This window comes from Micropterus dolomieu, linkage group LG20, assembly GCF_021292245.1.
Source record: "Micropterus dolomieu isolate WLL.071019.BEF.003 ecotype Adirondacks linkage group LG20, ASM2129224v1, whole genome shotgun sequence".
Taxonomy (NCBI): Eukaryota; Metazoa; Chordata; class Actinopteri; order Centrarchiformes; family Centrarchidae; genus Micropterus; species Micropterus dolomieu.
The window spans coordinates 30,744,140-30,763,048 of NC_060169.1; the positions used below are offsets into that span (position 1 = coordinate 30,744,140).

At 40.4% G+C, this 18,909-nt stretch overlaps 1 protein-coding gene across 1 annotated transcript; it reads left to right on the forward strand.

Annotated features, from left to right (window-relative positions):
- The first annotated feature begins 1,325 nt into the window (after positions 1-1,325).
- Positions 1,326-18,070, forward strand: LOC123959202 (semaphorin-7A). The gene is made up of 14 exons (XM_046033141.1): positions 1,326-1,451; positions 4,795-4,919; positions 5,057-5,101; positions 5,207-5,305; positions 6,400-6,508; positions 6,967-7,077; positions 7,190-7,332; positions 7,531-7,709; positions 8,019-8,115; positions 8,471-8,666; positions 9,854-9,969; positions 10,198-10,343; positions 12,914-12,981; positions 15,552-18,070. The coding sequence occupies exons 1-14, from the start codon at positions 1,349-1,351 to the stop codon at positions 15,926-15,928; spliced, it is 1,914 nt and encodes a 637-aa protein (XP_045889097.1). The 5' UTR covers positions 1,326-1,348; the 3' UTR covers positions 15,929-18,070.
- The last annotated feature ends 839 nt before the right edge of the window (positions 18,071-18,909 follow it).

Here is an 18,909-nt window from a genome sequence, read left to right on the forward strand (position 1 = left end):
TCTTTAAGGTAGGTGGGTTGATTTATTATGTCACGATATAACAGGTTATAGAGAGAAATTGAGTTTGTAACTCCCTTCTTATACATAGAAGACAATATACATTAATATAAAAGCAATTATAAAAGCGGCAGTCAGAAATAAACAGTGTTGAGGATGAATTTGAGTTTAAAAGTCTGATGGCTTGGGAGAAAAGCTGCTCTGCAGTCTGGTGGTGTGGCAGCTGATACTTCTATATCTCTTCCCAGAAGGCAGCAGGGTGAATATGCTGTGGCTGGGTGGGTACTTTCCTTTAGTATCCTTTGGGCTCTGGGTAGGCACCTCACCTCAACGATATCACTGATGCTCGGGAGATGGGTACCAATGATCTTCTGAGCAGTTTTAATTCCCCGCTGCAGAGCCCTCCGGTCCTGGGCCGTGCACATCCCATGCCAGTTAGTGATGTTTCCAGTCAGGATGCTTTCTATTGCACCTCTGTAAAAGCTGACAAGAACTTGGCACGGGAATTTGGCCTTCTTAAGCTTCCTCAACAAATACAGTCGTTTCTGAGCTTTCTTCACCAGCGTGGAGATGTGAGATGACCATGTCAGGTTCGCTGTGATACTGATTCCCAGGAACCTGAAACTGTACCCTTGCTCCACCTCAGCACCACTGATGTGACACATGTGCATTGTCCAAAAAAACGTAACTTAAGCTAAAAGAAAAGAAGCTACTGATTATAAAATGACCCAAAAATGTGCAGCTCCAATCAGAAACTTTAACAACTTTTTGACACAGTTTCTTTTTGGCCAAGTTTTCTGTTCTCTCCCTTTGAACATGACAAAAGAGGAGGTAAGACTAAATCATGCCTACATGTGTTGCCTCAGCAGGGATGATTTTAAATGAGAAAAGTTGATCTACAGGAGAAACAGATCTGAAAGCAACACAGATGCCTGAGACCTGCACTGCATTATATTAAATTATATTTATGTATTTTGAAATTATACCTGCCACCTGAATTTTGTGTTTCCTTTTACATAGATAAAAACATTTCCACCATAAATTGGTGCAGAAACTTTCACCAAAAGGCAGGAAATGTTTAAAGAGCAAAATTTCCTGGGGGAAGTCCCCCAAGACCATTATAATGTCTCTTCACACGCCTAATCTGAGCCCCTATGTCCCCACCACTTTTCAACACAAAGTGACCCCTTGTAAAAATATATGATTGTCTTATAGCCTAGTGTAGGCGGTTATTGTAAAACCTTATATTACCACATCCAATGAGAGACGCGACAGCCCTCTAAAGTAGTGAGTTCAGGCTTTCAGGGCAGAGAAGTAGGTAACTTCTGTCTCTGACTGGTCAGACGGAAAAATGGCTCTCTTACGCTTAACAGTATATTTATTATATTCATGCCTCAATAGTTTGACAGAAGCGAACATGGCGCATTCACCGAGGATGGTCTTCACTGACACAGGTATGAAATATTTCGATTTTTTTCTTCAACTTCGGAACATTAAATAGTTTTGACATCGCGCTGAATTTCATGTAGCCTACCTAAGAAAATACGACAAGGAAAGCGTTTTACAATTGTGAAATACGAAGTTTTCCCCCAAGTTCATTTTAAACATAAGCTACAAAAGTAGCGCAACTACCTGGTCACACACAGGCGAGCACTAGAGTCATAACATTATAGTATAGAGTATATAACTTTATGCCGTGTGATATAATTGGAACGTAAAACATCGTTTCAAATATTACATTTATTGTAAACCTACTATTCACTGCCATAAAGCCAGCATATGAATAGGCTACTATGGTGATATTAAAAAAAACTACCACACAGGATTTAAAAAGTAGGCCATGAAGAAGAATAAGATACAACTGACAAAAACAAGTTAAACTAATTAGAGGAAGTTGTGACTTCAACAACAATAGAAATGGCCCAGTAGCAAACACACAGAGAAATAACATTAATGATGGCTGAATTCCATTTAGCTGCTTGAGTTCCAGGGTCCTGTCACACTGTCATGGCTCATTGGGACTTAAATAGAACAAAGCCATCATCATGTCTTATCAGAATGAGCTTTATTGCCAAGTAGTGTTTTCCACATACAAGGAATATGCTTTGGTGTTAAGGTGCTACACGCAGACAGACAGCTGACATAAATAGATGTAGAAATATATAAATATGTAATAAACAAATGAAAAATAAAAAGAATAACAGAATAATAGAGAAAAAAAATACAACTGACAATATAAAATAATAAAAATAACAATGGAACAACAACAATTTACAATTAACAACAAATATGTGCAATGTGTCAGGTTCGTGCATGATATGATATGAAGTGAAATATACATGTACGGAGACATGTATTATTTGAAAGGGGGCGGAATGTCAGTGGCTAGCTGCAGACGGGAAGAAGCTGTTTTTGTGGCGAGAGGTTTCGTCATTTCGTCATTTTTCCGGGGCTTTAGCAATAATCTTCACGACGCAGGCTGTCTCGGGGGCAAAATTGTAATCAATACATTTAAATACAAATGTTGTCGGTCAGTGTCCATGTATTGACATAAAAGTCGCAGCGCAGTAGTGAGAGAATATCACGACACCTGACCGCGACACAGACACCTGTCGCTCTGTGTCCTGCTGTCTCTGTCCCCCTCGCTCTGAGACACCGCTGTTTAACTGTCTCCAGGATGATTTATTCCCTCTAAAGCAGCTGTGAGCTGCATTTTATCAGAGGTGCTGAAGTGAACATTTGTGTGAAATTATGATGTTACTGCTGTCTGATCACAAGTGTTTTCAGTTTCGGTTTTCTTCCTCTGATGAAGATCAATGCGCTACAGTCGGTTCTTCGTCCGTCAGATGTCTAAACGGGGTAGCCTCATGGGTGGACTGGTAATCTGGCATATGGCTACCGGCCGACGAACCTTTAGGGCCGGTGTAACTTAAATTAGCTTAGGTTTGTCATTGTTATAACTCACCTTGGTCCGTGTTAGAATGCAGCTGTCCTCACAGAAGCTGTAACGTTAAACTCATCCAGATTGTTGGTAGCAGTCCTGAAAACATCCCAGTCAGTGCAGTCCAAGCATGCCTGAAGATCCTCTACAGCTTCACTGGTCCATTTATTTGATGTCCTCACTACAGGTTTACAGAATTTCTGTCTGTAAGCAAGAATCAGGTGGACCATGACATGATCAGAGTTTCCCATTGGAGCGCGGCGTGATAGGCACTGCTGTGGTGTAACAGTGATCCAAAGTGTTCCCCTCTCTGGTTGGACACTTAATTATTAGCAACAACTATGGCAAATCAAAATGTTTGCTCTGAAAAAGACCTGTCCATTTTTTTTACTTGTGTCAGTCAGGGTATTGTTGGCTAGCACATGGAAGTCTGTGCGACCATTCAAGGATATGCAGCCCCAGACCAGCACAGACCCACCGCCAAATGAGTCTGGATGATGTTGCAGGCAGCATAACTTTCACCACAGCACTTCCAGACTCTTTTACGTCTGTCACATGTGGTCAATTCCCTTCGTTTTTTGAGCTGTGTACATTATCCCACGTTTCCACTTACTCAGCATTTATTTTGCTGATTAACAAACCTCAATCTGACACTCGTCCCATTTTACCACAAGTTGTCTGTGCCTCAGTGCTTCTAAAAATGCTTACATTTGCACAATGAGGGCATCAGGCTGTGTGCCATGCATTTGAATGATGGGAGAATATAATTTCTGAATGAAATAAAGCTAGCTGCTGGCTAGCTGGCAACAACAGATCTCATCAAAACTTGTAGAAGAAAATTGACGATGATGTGGCAGGCTAACTTGGGTGAAGGCAAAGCTGACCACACACCTTTGGCAAAACAGGACAAAACAGGACTTTTCAAAAGACTGCGCCAAGAAGAAAACGAGTAGCATTTTAAAGTCAGTTAGTCTTTAGAGGGGCCCCTAATCTACAACTGACAAGCCCTGCTACACAGCAACGATAAGCAGTTCTGACAAAGTATACTGGTTCCTTAAGACACTGCAGTCATGCTAGCAGCTCCGTAGCCACCGTGATGTTACTTGTTGGTTTGTGGACTACCGTTTTGAAGCTTTAAGTTTGGCAAATTGGCCGACGCCATCTTGGTTATTTGGAACCAGAAGTGCAGAGGGTATGCATTCCTACGCCTCTATCCTAATTGATAGTGGAGGGTGACACGGGAGTGGATTTTCAATTTTGTCCAGTCCTAGAACAATGACTCCCATCCTGTTCCCAAAGAAAATTAAAAAGAGAAAATAGCGTTTATTCATATTAGAACAGATTATTTCTATATAAAAACTGACCTATGATTTCTGTCCTGCCCGCTCCTGTTGACTTCTCTTTCCTGTCCTGTTCCCGTCCCATGACGATTAGTGAAATTGACTCCCATCCCAAGAGAATCCCACAGGAATCCCACAACAGGATTCCTGAAAAAATGTCAGCTTCTAATTACCATCTATGGTCACAGCCGGCAGAAAACGCAAAAACAGAACAGGAATTGCTGAAGAGCTTGATCACAAGACAATCTGACAGTGAAAGTGGACCTGTGTATATGCTATACGGGGGAACTGATGAGAGGAACTGATGATGGGATTGAAAAGCCGCAGGTAAGGAGATGGGCCGGGGGAAACCAGGTGAGGGCAATGCGTGATTATTGCATGGCCTCAAAGAGCGGCATGACCTGAAACAACAGGAGAGTTAGTGATAAAGCAAAAGCAGCTGAAAACAAACTAAGAGTTGGTGGATTTGTGACACCTTATTTGTCATTCTAACTATCTTGTCTTTTTTTTCTGCAGTGAAAAGTTTCCCTTTACCTGGACACCATGCACCCGTACAGATCGTTCTGGAAGAAAAGCCACACACCGTGACATCTTTTGGACACAAACACCTGATTTCATTCAACTTGCAAAATCCTCAGCAGGTAGTGAGCATTTTGGACAGTCTGGTAACTCATGCCTTAAGTAAATAACTAGAGTATACAATCAAATAGCAGATAGCATTCACTTACAGTGGTATGGAAAAAATCATGGTCCTGCAATTTTTTTCTTTTACTCACAGACTCCTGTGGAAAGAAAGGTGTTGTGGAAAAAATGCAGCAGAGAAGTGAGCAGTAAAAAAAACATTACTTAATACCAAACAGTAGAGCATTTGATATGTTGGTCAGATCTGATTGAAATATCAACTGAAATCCTTTCTCTTGTCATTTAGCATTGTGACTATAATATCTCTGTGGTCCACAAAAGGGAAGAGGCCAACCAGGTGTTTGTGTGTGGAACCGATGGCAGGGAAACGCTGTGCTGTGACATGGTAGGACGCTGTGGAGATATACCAGATGTTACTGAGAATTGAGGGAAAATACTGTCTGTTTTGCTGTACACATTGGGAATGTCCCACTGGTGAAGATCCGTTCTTATCTGTCGGGTTACAGTGGCACATCACTGCTCAGTGGGACTAGCCACTTCCTCTTGTGTTTATTGGAAACAACCTACTGATACTGTTGCAAGACTATAAATGATGTGCAACACGAAGTTTGAACAAGTTTTGTTCAGCTGTTGCCTGTAAGAGACTATGTGTTAAAACACCAAATGCACACACTTTTCTGAACTGACCCTTCACTAAGCCACGCCCCATACGTAGCTGGCCAATCCCAGCCCAATATAGGACTCTCTCTAACTGAGGTCCGACAATTTCATGGCTGCGATCCATTGACTCTAATGTAAAAAGAGTAATTTTCTAGCTTTTTTTTTGCTGTATTTTTACAAGATATGGTGAAACACTGTTCCTGGGTCACTTTCAATAGTTACAGTCGCTACCCAGAGAGGTTGAAAGGAGAAGTATGATTGATTCACTTTTCAAAACCTGAAACAAATCCAGGAAAATGTAGGCTGTGGATTGTTCCTAATATAATGTTAGTTAGTTAACGCTAGCTAACTTGCTACAGAATGTAGCATTATATAGCCCTACTGTTCTGCTTTTTAATGGTTGTAATAGTGAATAGAGACCTACCCAGCTGTACAGAAGCAGTGTTGATCCTTAATATCGTTGTCCTCTTTCTCAGTAGTCAATAATAATACGGTGGTTCACTTTTACTCTGATTGGTAGGCTTTAGCCTCTGTCATTTTTACTTTACGTTGGTCTGACTACCTGAATACAGCCTTCAAATGCACAAACTGCAACTGCAGAACTGTCTGCTTCTTTCTGAGATCCAGGAAATGCAATAATAGACTGTGGCAGCGCCGTGATAAAAGTCCGACAGATGTAACAGTTTGTCGGACAGTAACTAAGGGGGACGTGGCTTAGCGAAGGTGTCAATTGGGTATAGTGAATCATTAAATCACATCTGTGCTGTCCATGATGGAGAACAGCGGATATACATTAAGACCTACTGTGTTTTCTTGTAGAATTTATCAGAGCAGTCACCCACATGCATTCCCTCTGAAAAACTGGGAAAAATAGAAGAAAGCATAAGGGAATTTATCATACAGGAAGGGGAACATTCTGCCCTCGTGGGTGAGTTTTTGTAAAATTTTTTTGCATCTGCTGATGAATCTCTGCTTTCTGATTCACCAGTTTTCCATAATGGCTGTAGACTTTTTAATCCTCATGGGTTAATATGTCATTCCTACTTATCCAGGGCAGGTGTTTGCTGAATCGATGCCCTTTTCAGCACTACTGTATACATGGTTTTCGTTTCTGTCTTCGCTACAACTGTTTCACTTGTGCTTCCTGCTTGTACCCACTAGCCACCCCAGACTCCCACAAGGCATCAACACCAGTACAGATACATTATGCCCCTCACACACACTTTGCTTATCAGTAAGCAGTTTTTCATACCACACATACTGTCCCTGTCAGCAGAAACTGGTGTCTGGAATATGAAAGATGAACTCACGCTTGCCGCAAACTTAAAGCATAGTGATGCTGCTATTGTACCTTAACAACTGTAATCATTTGTTCTGTCTTTGCAGAATCAGCAGGAAGTGCAGATCTCTACATCACATACTCTGGATCTAACGATTTTGTTGGCATCCACAAGTTTGGGGCAAACAAAGTTGGACCAGCAAACAATAATAATAAAGGTATTTGCATGGAGAGGTTTTCTGTAAGGACGTTTATTTTGTCAAAAAGTTGTCCTCTTAAACATTCATTTATCCTTAAAGACAAATAATTACTTTGATTTTCTGTTTTTAGAGCAGCACTATGTGGGTTTGGTGGTCAGCAGACAGAAACCCAAACCCTTGCAGGACAAAGTTTATGCCTTCTATAAAGAAAAAAACAAAGAGGCGAGCCTGGACAGTGAAATGTGGCTCCCTTTTGTGACCCAGATTTGCATGGTAAGGCCTGCAGGATTAATAAATTGGGATTAAATAACTTCCACAAACATTTAGCTAGACTATATGAAAAAAATATTGACAATCCGATATGTGCACAAAGTACCTGCTGTAAAGTGTAACCACATCCATTTCATATTCTAATCATTACATTAGCATTATGAAGGAATGATTGGTTCTTTGGGTTTGTGTTGCTTCTAGGCAGATACTGGTGGTCCCAAGAACAACCTGCAGTTTAGCTGGACGTCCCAGTTGAATGCAAGGCTCTTCTGTGGTGACCCCACCAGCAGACAGCACTTCTCTGAGCTGGTAGATGTGGCTACTGTGCATGCACAAGAGTGGAAGGATACCACGGTTTATGCACTCTTCAGAAATGAATGGTAGGACTCTACTTCTGATCGATGATATTGAAAAAGACCTGAGGGCCAATATTTTCCAAGTTTGACTCAAGTTGTTATGTATGCCAGTTTAACCAAATCAAGTACAAACCATCATGAGGATAAAGACGTAAAATACGACGAATGTTAGTTGACAAAATGGGCAAAACTTTGTAGACTGTCTTCCCCTATACTTTGTTTTTGCTTAGTTCAGGTCCTCTTCCTCCTAAACTCAGCTGTTAACAGACCTCACAGCAGTTTCTTGTTGCTGCAGACGTCTGCGTAGACCAGCTAACCTCTGTGTCTCTGCAGGGGGATGAGTGCTGTGTGTATCTACACAATACGAGATATTGACAACATCTTCAGAACCTCCGCATTTAAAGGTGACTCAGAGGACAGGTCTAGAGAGGTATGTGTCTTTCTAACTGATTCAAAAATGTAAAAACTTGTCTCATCACAAAATGTTTCCTGGCATTTCTCTAGCTGCTATCTTTCAAACCATGTGCTTAAATATAGTTACAAAGTAGATCAAGTTATTAGTTATGAGTAATAAACATGACTGATGCAGTCTTCAAATCAACATTTCAGCACATCAACAATCAACAATCACAATTTGCCCAACCTCGGTCTGAAATCGAGGAGCCATTGTTTCTAAAATTATTATTGTAGAGTGCACATGTGCGGTGTGAGAACACAACACTTGACAGGAAAGCTTAACAGTCAGTTGGTGTGCAGCCAAAACCAAAACATGCCTATTTCTTCAGTGTGTTCAAGACAGTACAAAGATTACTGCGGATACCCTGAGGAAGATAAAGAAGACTTTGGAGATGGAGAAATGGATCAGCCCTGTGGACAACTCCGGCCCACTTCTCTTTAATTACCACAGCTACACTGGTATCTACGCCCATACTTCCCAGAACAAGAGCAATGATCACCCCCCGGTCCTGTTTCTGTCACTAAGTGAGTAATACAGTAAAACTAATTAGGGAAGTTGATACTAAGAATAGGCCTGGTTTATATTTATATTTGTGTACATTTAAGAGTGATTACATACACGGGTTCCTTTTTTAAAAATAGGTTGTTGTACTGGGTGAAAAAATTAGAACAACCTATTTTTGAGCAGCAGCACTGACGGCTAGTATAGAGTATCTGTTGGGCGGGGGATATGGGGGGGGGGGGGGGGGGGGGGGGGGGGGGGGGGGGGGGTGATGAGGTGTGTGTGGTACAAGTTAGCTGGAATTTAACACACAAAAACAAATGTGAAACTCTTCTTGGAATAGTTGCCACTCTATTCTGTGGACTAGATTCAGTGTGGCTTGGCCAAATTCGCGTAATTCGCCTCACAGCCCAGTGCTGTTCCCAGGGGCTCGTGCCTAACTCTTTGTTGGAAATTAAATGCTCCAACAGTCAAGTTACAATACTAACGTCTTCGGTGGTATCAAAAATTCACACCCACTAGAGAACATCAGCAGAGGAGGTGCTATGACTGCATAGAAATATATAAAAATCTAATTTGTTTCTTTTTGGTAATTACAGTTTTGGCTAAATAAGTACAGAGTAACACAAACACCAAGGTGGTACAGTATATATTAGCACAAATTAACTTTAATTTCAACATTTGAAAGGCTGAGGGTAGGTTTTGAAAAGTCTAACTATGGCTTTAAAAGTGGAAAATAGGATGTGAAAGTTTAAACCAAATCTGGCTTGCTAAAGCTGACTTTGACCTTTGTATATTTAATGTGAGATGCTGTCGACAATCAACCCACTACAAGAATTAAAAGCAAGTCATAGAGCCTCTCAGTACGCGTACTAAAGACTGGTGTACAATGACACAAACTGGCAACGTCTAAACCTGTTGGTCTTTGCCAAATAAGGAAGAGGAAGCTCCTAAAGAAGAACTTCAGCCTTTTTCATACTTTTTAATCATCATTCTCTTGACATGAATAGTATTTACTGGAGGCCAGGTTCACACAAGTTTCTCAACAGATGTTGTAATTTTTTTAATTAAGCATTTAGTCATCGTAGTCTTTGTTCGAAGAGTTATATGAGGTGATGCAACATGAGATATGAGTGTGGGTTGGTTTGGATTGTGTGGTTTGTTTAAACAGGTTTATTTTAGTCATCCTTCCTCCTGTTTCTTTAAACAGATAATGGAGGGGTTCATAAGGTGACGCAGAATAAAACCTCCAGCTTTGTCAACGCTGAGTATCGACCTTTCAACCACACGACCCACATCCTCAGCATCATCCTTCACCCCTCCTCTGTGAGTAATGCTGGCAACACCATAGCACAACTATTCTCCTCTCCATGACCCAAGAGTGGGAGTATGGTAGACTTTTAGTCATATGACAATATTGGTTATAGTGAAAGTGTTGTGCTTCCTGAAGAAGATGAAGTTTGAACTTTTTTACAAGGATAGTTTTGTTTTTAATGAAAAGGTCAGCAATGGCCCTGTACCATTCAAAACCATCTGTAATGTGTATCATCGCAGAGGAATCTGTATGTGAACTCCAGAAGTGAACTTGTGCAACTGGATGTGGCAAACTGTGCCCAGTATGGAGACAACTGTGAGCAGTGTGTATTAGCCAGAGATCCCTACTGCGGCTGGAACGGCATCAGCTGCACCCTTGCAACAACGTAAGACCACATTTAATCTAAATATCTAAACATAAACTTTCATTTCACATCCAAACATCACATGTAGTGCTTAGCTTAAAGATGCTCCGTGGAGCTTTCATGTGAACCAACAAAGGCTTTTTACATTGACTGTTTGTCACCAAAAAAACACTTACAAAAACTTCCATCTTAAATAGTTCCTTGTTTACACGCACACTGCTACATTTCTTATCACATTACCACTGCTCATTTTTGATCAGTGGAATAGCATGAAACCAGTGGCAGAAATGTATTTTGCGTCGCCCATCTACTCGTGTATTGCACTACTACTGGCCAAAAACCCCACAGGATACCTTTTTTAATTAATTCATACACATGTATTCAAGCTAATCTGCTTAATGGTGTACTGTGTGAGCTTGCTACATCTCACTACAAACTGCACCTGCTAAAGAGTCTTCATTTCCAGTATGAAGCAACTGTGATGACAGTGTTAATCATTTTTACAAATTATCTCAACACTCAACCAGTACGCAACGCCAGTTATCGTACAGAACATTTGCTGTGCTTGCAGACTTTATTTTGTACACATTACCAACCTTTTGAGAAGCACCACTTTAGTACCAGAAGTCTTTTAACAACACTACAACACATATTCCACTGCTGTCCGTTGTTTTTGTTTGTCAGCACAGTATGTAAAGTAAAGACTGTGGTTTATTCTTTCATTGGTCTAAGCAAGATGGCATCAGTGTTTATAAGAATCTGTCATTACCATTTGGATGATATTTTAAATGATGTTACATTTTGCATTACTGGGTCTGATTTTTATTTTGTTAATCCATTATTTGGCAGAAAAAATGAGTGAATACTGAGGAGTGGATTATGATTATGCTGCAGGAGTGGTTTTCATGGGTACATAACATTTGCAGCATCAAGAGTGTAGAAATATATGTAGATCTTTTCCAAGCTTCATTGTTATTATGTGCAATTGAAACACCAAAACTTCAAAATGCAAGAGCTACTTACATGTCTGACTTTATTACTGCCCGAAACGAATGATCACTTCAGAGCCATGATTTCACTTCACACTCCACAGTTAGATTTAAAGAAACGAAACACAAGGGATTTGACAATACAAAGACTATAGGAAAGTAATAAACTGAGGTGTTGGTGTGGCGGCAGTTTAAATGGTAGTGGACTGCACTTATAAAGCACCTTTCAACCACTCAAACATCTTTGCACTACGTGTCACATTTACATAGTCAGTGGCCATCAGGAAACTAACATTCACACTAAGTATATTAAGTGCCCAAAGACACCTAAACATGCAGACTGGGGGAGCTCGGGATTGAACCACTAACCTTCTGATAAGTGGGCCACCCACTTCTTTCTGAGTCACATCCTCAGTGTGCATTGCATCAAGTTCTCGTGCAAAGCTTTCAGCATTTTGTTGGTTTAGTAGGGCACAGAGCAAATAGCTGTCATGAGGTCTGTCAGCTGAACAACAGTCAGTTGACTTTTTGACTGGGGTAAGTGAGTACAGCATCATCTGTTTCTCATTATAATAAATGTAACAGACTTTTTTTCACATTAAAGAAATTTTTATCTATCAGTTAGTAAGTCAGTAAGTATAAAAAAAACCCTGTTTTCTCTAAAAATAAACCCTCATACTGTGACGATAAAAGCTGTATTTGTTTGACCAATCCATCCTGATCTTGTCCGTACATGGACTGGTCGCTCTTTATACTACGTGACCTGACGTTCGCTTGGAAAAGTCAGTACAGACTAAATGGGGTGAAGTGATGCGAAAGGCCAAAAAGGCATTGATAACACATGCAATGACTGATAAGAGGCCTGGCGGAGATATGCACTCTGAGTGCATTATTATTATTATTATTACATTCTCACTTTACACATACAGTTTTAGTCCAGCTGGCAAAGAGTGATCACAAGTTGACCAGAAATTAACTTTACTTTTAAACCTGACAGACTGTGTTCTCTGTAAACAGGAAGGACGAATTAGAACATATCAACTTATCTCAATTTGTGGTTGGTGGGTAGGTGGTTAAACTTTGGCACCTATATACAGACACATTCCTACCCTGCCACCCCCTTCACACTCATTTATTTCCCCCCTAAAGCAACGCACACCTTCTGTGATGTTGTCGATTACTTTGATACTTGAGCTCACTTGTTCATGTACAGGTAATGCATCATAAATATTACGCATGCATCCTGCTTGCCCACATACGGACAAGCTGACTAAGAAATGAAACTGGAGGTGTGTCTATTCTTACTCTGAGTAATAGTCCGACTGGCAGTGCATCTGTAATATCTTAATTCAATGACCGGAGGTGTTCCCTAATGTGTGGCTTGAGTGAAGACTGGTATACTGGTGTGGATATTTGTGGAATCTAGAGAACCCCCCAAACTTCAACCTAAATATGGGAATAAAGGGGGGAATATGGGAAGCACCGAGTCAAGTTCTCTGCAATAACATCAGTTTAAATATCAGTAGGCCTATATGTAGTTTTTCTAACACTCATCTTCAGTGTAACAGATTTTCTAACTCCGATACTCCTTTCCTTTCACAGTAACACACTGCAGGATGTGGCCCAAGGGAACCATACCATCTGCCTATCTGTGTCAAGGCAGCAGCCTGGTATGTAGATGTTTATTGCATTAAAAAGCCCAGTCTGTAGCCTATTGTCTGAGACCAATATATTTTAGGTGTTTTCACATAGCTAGCTGTGAAGTTTGACATACTTTTAAAGAAGTTTATCTGTTCCTGTGTTTTGTGGTTTAACACAGACACTATGTGCTAATTTCATGCTTGCAAATCCAAGGTCAAAACAAGTTTGCCTTAAATCTGAACTGCATCGAAACTACAGCCTAGCTGGATACAGGATACATGGGGGTGGGGGGGGAGTAACTGAAATTTAAGTGTGTGTGCCTAACATGTGATTCAAAGGAACACAACACATCAGATGGTCACATGTAATTTGTGTAATTCTGAAAGTTCTCTCATTTCTTCTTAGCTAATTACAAAATGTTTGCTTGCCATTTGTAGTTTACATTTCAATTATTATATTGAAATTGATGTTTAAATGAGTAGTTGGACATTTTAACGCTTTCTTTCTGAGAGTAGCACATTCATGACTCTACGCTAAGTAATGTGTTAAGCTTCACCCCCAGCTGCCGGTTAGCTTAGTTTAGCATGAAGACTGGAAACAGCTGGGCAAATGTCAAACTACTTCTCTAAAGTTACTTTAATATAATTTATGATAATTGCCTGCATGAAAATCTAAGCGCTGTGCCTATGTAGTTTGATTGGAACCCCTCCCTTCTTAATACTATAGTAATCAGTCCAAATGCATATACGAAACCCTGGATCAACATCTGAACACACGAATCTGTAGTGATTATAAGAGTTATCAATAATGAATTGTTTATGACATTTGAGAAGTCTATCAAATCTGACATTTATTATTGTTGTCTGCACAATCTGAAACCCCAGCATATTTCAGCCTTTTTCTCTCTCTAAACTGTACACTTACTGAGTAACATTAGACACACACACAGTTTGCCAGGAGAGAGAGCAATGTTAAATATAGTTTATCAAAGAACCTCGCATCCTGCAGCACAGCTACTTCTTTTCTCAAACTGAGGGCAATATCCTTCCTTATTAGTGAGCTACATGTTAACGGTCTGCAGGGGCTGATAAGCTGTTTTATTTTCTATTTTACACGTACATTGTGAACACTAAGGTCGTTGCTTGGCAATCAGACCGTTGAGTGTGATCACATAAATTGTGAGCTTTGGCTTTATATTGCAAACAATTCTCAACAACATTTCTTAAATTGTATAATGTATGCCCAGCTTTATTTTATAGCTGCTGTTACTAAACTTCCAAAAATGTCTTCATGGGTGCTGCCTTGTGGCTGTACTCTGTTCACTGATCCCTTTTTTGGGGAAAAAAAAAAAGCTTATGTGTATTTAAAACATGGGTGGACTACTTTAGTAACAATTCTCTATGTGTACCGATCAAACTGTCTTCTTAAAAGTACAATATTTGAGATCTGGGCAGCATTTTAGTTTAAAACATTATTATTGATTCTCCTTATTAAACAAAATACAACCGTACACCTTCTGAATTCAAATATCTCTCTTTCATCAAACTACTTGCCTTGTTGGCATGGTCATGACAGGCAAACACTCTGCAAATGAAACATTTAACTACATTTACACGCAAACCATGTTGGTAATAACTAAATGCAGACAGGACTTTACATATTACTGCCTCAGTAGCTCAGTGAGTACATTAAGTCAGTAACATTGTCCCGTTTAGGAGTGGTGTGTGTGTGTGTGTGTGTGTGTGTGTGTGTGTGTGTGTGTGTGTGTGTGTGTGTGTGCGCGCTGTGCTTGGGTCACTGTAAGGACACGGGTAAATCATCATCTTCACCCAACACAGCCACCTTTATCCCCACATCAATAGCTAAGCTCTTTAGGCACAAGCACACTAATTCATGTTCACCTACAGTGTTTGTGCTGAAGCTGTCCCGTTACACACGGTAATTTCTCTGCAGCTTCTCTCAGGAATCATGATTTACACGGTCTTCATGTTTTTGTCTTGAAAGTAGCAGCCCCTGAGATTACATCCACTACGTCACATCTTTTTATCAGGCATATTCAATATTGCCTGTCTTTGTGTGCCTGTTAAGTGAGGCTGATTCGAACTCTTAACTTCCTGTGTTGCCAAATGCTTCACACGATATGGGAAACTTCCAAACAAAGGACATGGCTATTTAGATGTGTCTGAAGTAGCCGTGCTCTGCATGCTATGTGGTTTTGGCTTAGTCATGCCCCTGCCACAATGAATGCTGCCCTTGACATCTGATCTGTGGTACAGTATTGTGCTGCAGTTTTAATTTACGAGCCTTACCTGTCTTTCAGAAGGAAAAAATATTGCTGAATTCTTACCTCATCTTTCAGTTGTTTTAGTCGCCTGACTATATTACAAAAAAACATATCTAATGGCTAAGTGAAAGGGGTGGTTTGGCCATCCACCCCTTTCACTTAGCCATTAGATATGTTTTTTTGCTTGGACCCAAGTGATTCAACATCCTTTCCAAGAGTCTTGCCAAACAAGCCTGGTTAAATAAAGATTGAATAAAAAAAACAAAACAACATATGTATTAAGGTTAAACAAACTTACTTGTGTTCTTTTCCCAGTGCGTAGCCCAGATACACATGCAGACGAGGCCAAGGGAAGCATCAAACTTCGCTCTCAGTCCAAGTACTTCCTCGAGTGCCCGGTGTCGTCCCATCACGCCCAGTACACCTGGCATCACCTTAAAAGCTCCCCAAACAGTGAAAGCTCCACATCATGCAACTTAATGGAGGAGCGGTGCCTTCATCTGATAGACAGCATGGGTCCCGAGCAGGTGGGAACATACAAATGTGTGTCGGAGGAGATGGGCTACAGCAGAGTCCTGGCACAGTACCAAATACAACTGGAGAACAGGGCGGGGGTGCATTCATCCTGCCCACTGGTCTGGGTTTGCCTAATGGCTGTTCTGATCAAGAGTTGTCTTGTTAGTCTCGAGTAAATAACATGATACGAATACAAGTGTGATAAACTCCTGTCTGTAGTCATACAGTAGCTAGGAGTGCAGCATTAATTAATTAATGCTTTTATTAAAATTGCTAGAATTTCTATATTTCATAATTAGTTCTAGCCTTCAAATGTACTGCTCAAAAAATGAAGGGAACACATAATCATCACAGTATAACATCATGTAAATTAAACTTCAGGGATATTATCTGTTCAGTTAGGAAGTATAAGCAAAAAAAAGACCCAGCACGGTCTGAAGAGTACGGAGGAGATACCATGAGACAGGCCATTACACTAGGAGAGCTGGACAGGGCTGAAGAAGGGCATCAACTCGGCAGCAGGACCAGTATATGCTCATTTGTGCGAGGAGGGACAGGAAGAGCAGAACCCTACAAAATGGCCTCCAGCGAGCTACTGGTGTTCATGTTTCTGACCAAACTGACAGACTCCAGATCCTCTAGTGGGATCTGTGCTCACAGCCTAGCACCGTGACACTAGACTGCCATTCGCCCCCCCCCCCCCGTTCTCTTCACAGATGAGAGCAGGTTCACACTGAGCACATGTGACAGATGCAAAAGAGTCTGGAGATGCCATGTTTGAACGTTATGCTGCCTGTAGCATCATCCAGTATGACTGGTTTGGCCGTGGGTCTGTGATGGTCTGGGGAGGCATATCCTTGGAGGGTCACACAGACCTCCATGTGCTAGCCAACAATACCCTGACTGCTGTTAGGTACCGGGATGAAATCCTGAGAGCCATTGTCAGACCGTGTGCTGGTGCAGTGGGCCATAGCAGTAGCGTGCCCTGATCCAGGTCTGGTCTCACCATCTGCCATCTCATCAGAAGCATGCCCAGACGTTGTCAGGAGTGCATCCAGGCACGTGGGGACCATACTCACTACTGAGTCACATTATGAGTTGCCGTGATTTCAGTTTTTTTTTTTTTACCTGTATTCCACCCTCAATCGGTTGGTGGTTTTGGTTTCCACTGACACGTCATTTTGTTCTGTGAATCATACAATGTACAGTAAAGATTTTGAACGGTTTTGTTCATCAAGATCTGATGTCTGATCTAATTGTTCCCTTGGTTTTTTATTTTATTTTTATGAGCAGTGTAGAAAATACATGTTGAATTGCTCCTCTTACAGTATTTCTGAATCCTTTACTGCACTTGACGTTTTGCGCAGAATGTAAACAATAATGATGCAATATTTTGTAGTTAAACTTTTTGATTATGTTAATAATAATTCCGTTCGCGTACCAATTTCAATGTAAAGCGTGTGGAGCCAGTCACCAGAACCAAAGTAGATTTATTAAGATGTCCATGGTTGTCTTGGAAACCAGAAACATGATAAAACTTGGTTTACTTTGTTATATGTCATACAACTTATGTCTCCTCTGCTACTATCTTTGTAGTACGAAATACATGTAGAGTTGTAACTTGGGAAACTGGTTTAAAAAAAAATGAACTTTTAATGCTTTTATTTATTTATTGTTGAAAGATTATATTTCAGAAAACCAGATGCTGGTGCCGCATGCAGGAAACCTGTGGTGGGTGTATTGAAACCACTTTTATGTAGATTAAGAGGAAAAAAACTTGAGTCTTACAATATTTGTAGTAGTATGATTTTGAAATATAACCTGTAAGTGTCTTGCATCCGTTGCCGTTAATGTGAAATTCTGTCTGAATGGAGGGGACATTTTCTTAGCAGTACTTTCCTCTCTTGCATCCTACCTCAGACTTGCTTGACAGCCTTTGCGTTACAACAGACTGAGCCATATTTCCTAATGTTTGAGCTTATATGAACAGAGCCATAATTAAATTCCTTCCACCAGTATTTTCAGGAAATCTTAGCACTTTAAATCTTGGATGAAGATACATGTAATACTTAATGATATAGTTGTACACAATCTTTAACATGTTGTATCTCGGAGTCACTGTTTTGTGTAAATCACATCAGGGTGGATGACGTCTTTGCACTTGATGGCTAGTAATTGCAAGTAAAGACAAATAAGGTGATTTGTGCCTTATTGTCCCTCAGGGTAATGAATACAATAAAAATTGGCATCGCTCATCGCTGTATACCGGAGGTTTGTGGTGAATATTTTTTTTTAAGAATATAAAATGATTAACCTTGTCTATGTGCATTGTTCCCTTTTTTTATATAAATGCAACTGCTGTAAAATGATGGCAGCAGGCTACATGCATCACTTCACATTTTGCCTTCAAAGAGGCGGCGTCACTTGACTTCCTCATACACACAGCCAGTTTCAATCTCTTTCATTATTAATTTGTCCGTGTCCTTCAAAAACTACTGGCTCCAGTATGGCCCCTGTGCTCTAAATGGTCCAGAATCATCACTGATGGGGAAATACAGAAAGGGTTGATGGGAATTTTCACAACTTTCATTGTGACATTTCCTGAACATGATGTGCTAGGATTGCTCTCACATGAAACTCATTTGGGAAATGTTAATGAGCTTTTTTAAATATCGGCACGTCCCAAAGCCAGAATGACTCATAAAAAGGCTGGGCTGATATATTTGCAGAATAACCAAACTTACAGATATCAATAATCGAGCTGTAAGGAGGTTTTTGTTGTTGGGGAACTTGCTGAACCTGTGACACAGACACCTTCCTATGTAATGAAAGTCCACTTTAAAGGATGTGAAAATGCTTCTGGGTGTCACCAAGACTCTAATCTTTGAGTTATAGCCATTTAGAAACTAGAGATAAGTAGCAATGGGTGTGACGTTTGCGATGTCCATATCAGATGGTGACATTAAAGCTTTTAAAGAGGAAATAAAAAACACACATGAAAATAAGATATAAAGTAAAACTTTATCATGACATACAAGTTTAAAGCCCTGAGAACCATATCTTTATATTACTAATATGAACAAAACTGAATGTGAAAACCACTTTGGAAAAGTGCTCCTCTTAAATACAATCAGCACAAACCAGTTTTTACAAGCAT